Source organism: Barbus barbus, assembly GCF_936440315.1.
Source record: "Barbus barbus genome assembly, chromosome: 10".
NCBI lineage: Eukaryota > Metazoa > Chordata > Actinopteri > Cypriniformes > Cyprinidae > Barbus > Barbus barbus.
This window is the reverse complement of record NC_136738.1, coordinates 14,201,417-14,207,626: the sequence shown is the minus strand read 5'-3', so window position 1 is coordinate 14,207,626 and position 6,210 is coordinate 14,201,417. Positions and strand designations below refer to the sequence as shown.

The 6,210-nt window shown below is 34.4% G+C and overlaps 1 protein-coding gene across 12 annotated transcripts; it reads left to right on the top strand.

Annotated features, from left to right (window-relative positions):
• The first annotated feature begins 499 nt into the window (after positions 1–499).
• LOC306875977 (E3 ubiquitin-protein ligase TRIM7) lies at positions 500–5,660 on the top strand. 12 transcript variants are annotated; one of them, XM_079426844.1, is made up of 11 exons: positions 500–634; positions 950–1,074; positions 1,210–1,245; positions 1,329–1,433; positions 1,571–1,621; positions 1,859–1,960; positions 2,059–2,193; positions 2,794–2,845; positions 3,000–3,023; positions 3,162–3,188; positions 3,297–5,651. In XM_079426844.1, exons 1-11 carry the CDS (start codon positions 616–618, stop codon positions 3,824–3,826), a joined length of 1,206 nt encoding a protein of 401 aa, XP_079282970.1. In that variant the 5' UTR covers positions 500–615; the 3' UTR covers positions 3,827–5,651. The 12 variants fall into 12 exon arrangements, with proteins under 12 accessions (XP_079282970.1, XP_079282966.1, XP_079282971.1 ...); XM_079426840.1 differs by having other exon boundaries at positions 501–634; positions 1,496–1,621; positions 3,297–5,660; XM_079426845.1 differs by having other exon boundaries at positions 501–634; positions 1,332–1,433.
• Positions 5,661–6,210: the final 550 nt, after the last annotated feature.

Genomic DNA, 6,210 nt, shown 5'->3' with positions numbered 1-6,210 from the left:
ACGGAGAAACCCATCTTCGTGTGGACGTAGCCTAATTTTCTGAGATACTTAATTTGGGACTTTCATTAGTTGTCAGTTATAATCATCAAAATTAAAGGAAATAAACATTTGAAATGTATCAGTCTGTGTGTAATGAATGAATCTAATATACAAGTTTCACTTTTTGAATGGTATTACTGAAATAAATGTTTTCATGATATTCTAATTTTATGACCAGCACCTGTATATGTAAAAAAGGCCCTAACTGTAAATCTAGATTCTTTGAGGTCCACTCATTGTTTTTTTTCTGTACAGAAAATCATGTACCTGTATTATCATTCTACATTTTTACATCCATAAGTGACAACAGAATATGGCTGATGCCTGCAAAAGAGTATGTATAATAACACAGATCACAGACATAGCCTACAGTAGAAGGGCATAACAATGTGACAAACACTACAAACTTTACAAATCCTACAGTCCATGGGAAACATAGCAGTGGGTGGTTTCACAAGACAGGGTGGAGTCTAGTTTATATAAAAAAGCTGTACAACAACACCCGTTCTTTCGACTGCAGTGACAGTCAAGGATGTGTACACAAGAGCTCTTGCTGGATTATGATATACGTGAAATATGGAATTTGCAGCAGCTGGTATGTATTTTGTTAAACTTTCATATCTTAAATTTGGAGTGCAAGGGGAAGACATCGTTACAGATGTTTTGCCATCTTCGTTTTCTCAGACATTCTCTTGTATGGCAGGAATTTGGAATAGTGCAACAAATCTATTCAAAGTATGAGTTTTGATGTGTTAATGTATGGTAACTTTGTTAACATAACTCACATACACTTGTTGTTTTGTACAACACAAGTTGTTTGTAGAGAATGTCTGTAACTCTGTGGCAAAAACAGTTTCGCTTTCTGTTGTGGTTGATAAATTCACAGACTGTCCGTCTGTAAATGTTGCAGAAGACAAAAGCACTGGAATTACCTCAAGTGATGTTAGTCTCCAGGAGCCACAAATAAAGAAGAATGCAAGATCTTCTGCATCATTTCCATTTCTCAAGCCTAATCTGAGTGCTACGTCACAGCAGGTATAATGTCACAAACATCAAAGTTGTTTTTTTATATTTTAATTCGAATTTTCAAAATCCATTGTTGTTATTATCAACTTGTTTTTGAGTATGTTTTGAGCAATTTTTTTAGCATGTCCTTGTTTTTCTTGACAGAATTTTGTTAAAATAATCAGGAGGGTCTGTTACCAGGTAAACATATGCATGCAATATAAAGGATTATTAATGATATTAAGCCTCTAGAATTCACTAAATATGTAAACATTTCCTTGCAGCAGTTCAAAATAACACCCAGTATTCAGCAGGAAGATGACATATCTCTTGATAAGTCAAAGCACATCATCAGAGAACTGGCTACTGAACTGGACAGAGTGGTACAGGTAAACATTTGGCATTATTAGAGTTTAACAGAAGTTTCAAATGATCTGCATAATGCCCACAGTCCAAGATGTCTTTGGTGACACGAAAGATAAAAAAAAAAGGAACCGAGCAAGAACAGGAATATTATATTTTGCAGTGGGCTGAAGATGTGGAGAACATACAGACAAAACAAATGGACAAGCAAGAGGTTTGAGTTTACTTTATTTATGAGGGATTTGTTTTACAGACATCTGAGAATTTTTTATGATAACGTATCCTAACTAGACATGATGCCATGCCATAAAGCAACAAAATTGTGCCTCTTCTTGTAATGAGAGTTTGTCTGGAGTAAAGTCACAACAAGCCTGGTTATAACACTTACAAATATAATATAATTAAATAGTATTTGTTTACTTTTTTCTTTCATTTCTTTTGTTTGCTGTAGAAACAGCAGTCCTCTGAGCAGTTGTCAAACAGTGAAATTAAATTAAAAAAAGCAAATAAAATCTTGTCTGAATGGTCTTGGAAACTGAAAGAAATGAAACAGGTTTGTGCCCATATGTTTACAGAAATCGGCAGGATAGCACGTTATCGTTATGCACAAGATTAAATCAGCTCATCAATCTCTCTGTGTCTGTTGACTAGAACTCAGTATGTCTGAAAGGTGAATGTAAAGAAACACTGAGGAGTCTTCACAAACAGTGGAAGCAGGGAGAGTCCAGCATACTTCCTGTAATGGACTGGATGGTATGGACTGTACTACAGTCAGAAAACTCAGAGGTAAAGTTGATCATATAACAATATTAAAAGAATATAAGTATAATTGAGACAGTAGGCCAGTCATTTCTTTCTAACTGAACATGATATAAATAATTTACACATGACATTTAAACTAATGTTTTAAATTTTGAATAAATGTCATGAATAAAACATTTTATGACATGTTTATACATACACAGAAAAACATGTTTTAGATTTATTTAATTTACTTCTTTCATTATTATTTGGCTCTTTAATTACATTTCATTCACAATTAATAGAACATCTTGCAGCAGTGTATCCACCTTATTTTGCTACAGAAAAGTATATTTTCTGTGAAAGTGCAAAACTTCCATTAAGCCACTATAGGTAAATAACTGAGAATAACAAATGCAGTAAATGATAAAACTATTTGTCCTACAAACCATTATATTCATGATCGCACTATTAAATTAAAATATGCAATATCAAGCAGCATAATAAAAAAGCTGGAAGCAGATGACACTGAAAGCATATTCAAGTTACACATGGCTGTGCTCTTACATTTAAAAAGGCGGATAAAGAGCAAAGAGTTTTCTTGTGGATTTTCTTGTGGTAAATTATTTCTCTTTCAAATGAAAGGATTCGGTTCCTAGACAGTGGGTGAGGAGTAAACAGAGATCCAAAAACGCAGGTGAACTTTGCTTTGGTTTCTCCCTTAGATGGTTTACCTATGATTTCATGCTGGTGAAAGTTTTTGTCTGAGAATGACTAGAAACTGCATTTAAATGTATGTGTAAAAGGTTATATAAAGATGTTTTCTTCTTGTCTTTTTTTCTCATCTGTAGTTGGATTACGCATTTCTAACAAAGGTATTTTCTTAAGACTCACTCACTTTCAGAAAATCATGGCAAAAATCAATAAAATCCATAAAAAAATGTAAATGATGATGCTGAATTTGGCATCAGTTTTCTGTCATGTTTAATCCAATGTTACTTTTGATTTTTCAGTTTGGAACTGGATTACAAAATCAACAGGTAAAGCTCAACTGATATAACTGCAGCTTTCATAATCAGGGGATATAAATGTAAATAAACTACAGAGTTCAAGATTCAATACAATACCTTTTCCTTTTGTTCTTGAAGCTGACGTAATTCTGGATCCAAACACCGCCAACCCAGATCTCCTTGTCTCTGAAGATGGAAAAAAATTGAGAGCAAAAGAATATACAGGTCTTGATTACTGGCAGGGGTATCAGTGGAAGCGATCTAAATTTGATGGTTGGACGTGTGTTCAAGCTAAAGAGGGTTATGGCACAGGTCGTCATTACTGGGAGGTAGGTGTGAGGAAGAAACGTGAGTGGCGGGTGGGAGTTGTGAAGGAATCAGCCCCTCGAAATGGCTATGTCACAATGAACACAAAAACAGGGTACTGGAATCTGCGCCTGCAGCTGGGAACTTTGATGGCTTTGACTGAACCGGTCACTAAACTGGACCTACCAACACCCTCTAAAATAGGAGTGTATCTGGACATAGAAGAGGGCCACGTCTCTTTCTATGATGCAGAGAAAGGAAGACATATCTACACCTTTAACGTAGATTTTAAAGAGACTGGAATTATTTACCCAGTGTTTGGCACTGTTGAGACAGACAGAGCTTTGGTGATTTCATTGTAAAATATGTGTTGAAATGCATTTCACTTACTTCTAGGTACTACTGTAGATTAATCCTAAACATTTCACATTAAGCATTTTGCTTATTTTAGTGAGTTTGTTACAATAGGAGTTCTGACTCTTCTGACTGCTGAATAGCATATGTCAGTAAAGCTTTTAAGTTTCAGATGCTATAGTACTTTGCATTACCTTTAGATAAGATTAACATGAATAGAATTCAAATTTACTTGAAAGGTTTTTTTTTATTATTATTATTATAAAAATAATTTCTAAAAGCCATGAAACTGCACGTGCCATCAGGAACAGAGTATCTGTACTTGTGATATAAAGCAATAAAGACATACAATTTTACAATAAATATATTTTAATCCCTAGTCTACCCTATAAGGAAGTAGGAAGATGGCAAGTTTATAATAGCCTATTATTTATGGTCTCATGGTCATGGATAATTAGTCATTTGACTCACATTTCATTCTGAGCAGTTTCCTTTAGCACACACGAAGCTGAGAAAAAAAAAAAGTATGTAGCAAAAACGTATTATATGTAAAATAAAACTGCAGCTGTTTGGGAAGATTTCTTTAATGAACCTTGTGGCTTGTAGTAAAATTCCAGAAATTCTCATTCATTCAATTAAAATTCTCATTCGATTCATGTAACAGTAAAGCCTTTCAGTAAAGTAAAGTTTCATTGCACTAAATGCTGTTTTTACAATTAATACTTCACGAAGATTCTGGAGCTGACCACCGAGGAGACCCATCACCTTATACGTTTCACGACAGTCGTAATCAGTCATAGTACTCGATCAATCAAACAAACTTCATTACAGACTCAAGGTCCAGATTTAAAAAAGACAATATACAACCCATAGCATCTATCACAGACATAAAGAGTTACAAAATACAGCAATACCAGTGTCTCCACAGCTACTTTGACAGATACCCCTATATTTGATAGACCCACAATAATCTCATTTTTAGAAGCATTAAACCGGCAGATAAATCTATACATCTAAGATTTCGATAAATCTAAGATTTCGTAACAGTGCTTTACTCTTGCACTCACAAACATTTCACTTGCACACCATCTAGGTCTTCTTAGTAAGAGTCTCATTGCATCATTATAAGCTACTTGCAGCTTCTGTAAACTAGATGTTCTGTAGTAAACCACAAATGAGCAGTATAAAGTGTTGTACAGTATGCTTTGAAAAGTGACACCTTCACCTCATCTGAACAGAAACTGAACTTACGTAAAAGTATATTCGCCTGCATATATATCATACGGCGTTGCCTTTCAATATCCTCATCATGCCATGCGTTCAGTGATTAAATGCAGGAATAATCCAGTTGTGACTGCTAGCAGTCCACTCAAGTGTAAGATATTACTGATATCTGATATTACTTTTTTTTTTTTTTTACTAGCGTTACGTTTTTTACTTCCAAACTTACTCCGAATAGCCTAGAGAAATGCACAAAGTAGGCTAAATGAATTGGAAAAGCAAAAGCATTATAAGTAAAATAAATAATAATAATATTTTTTTTTCTCTGCCACTTCATTGCCACTTATGTACAGTCAGGCACCCAACTGAATGCTTTGGCGATTATATTCAATGGCATCAGTCGCATTTCCTTCTTCCTCAAACTGGGCAGTCCCCTACGAACCCCAGTGCACCGACGAAACTTGCTAACTTCAGATGCACATGACGTCTTCTTCTTCTTCTTCTTTGGTGTTTATTGGCGGTTGGCAAACCAACTTGTAGGTGCATTACCGCCACCGACTGGACTGGAGTATGGACAGGATACATGTTTATAGGATTAACATAATATGATAGATGGGGAACAAAAAAAAAAAATAAAAAAAAAAAATAAAAAAAATTTAAATAAATAAAATAAAACAAAATTAAATAACTGTCTAAATTCTTTTACTTAATTCCGTTTCTTTAATAAACTTAGTAATAATGTCATATATAGCCTTTTCCTTTAGTATACCTATTATTGAAAAATCTTTATGCTCAGCTTTAATTAGTGACTGAATAAAATTATGTCTTTCTTTGTTGTATTTCCTGCAGTGAAGTATTACATGTTCAACTGTCTCTTGCTGACTACAGTGATTACATTCCCCAGTTGGATGTTTGCCGATTTTAAACAGTGTACTATTCAATCCTGTGTGACCTATTCTCAAACGGGTTATTATATTCTCTTCATTTCTGTTCCTGCTCTCTCTCCTCCCAGTACCAACTTGTTGTTGAATATTATATAAGTGTCTTCCTGTTTCAATACCATCCCAGTGTTCCTGCCATATAGATTGTGCATATCTCCTAATGAACACTTTAGCTTCTGCTTTACTTAATGGAACTTGTAAATCTATCTGCTTTAATTTTAAAGTTTGTT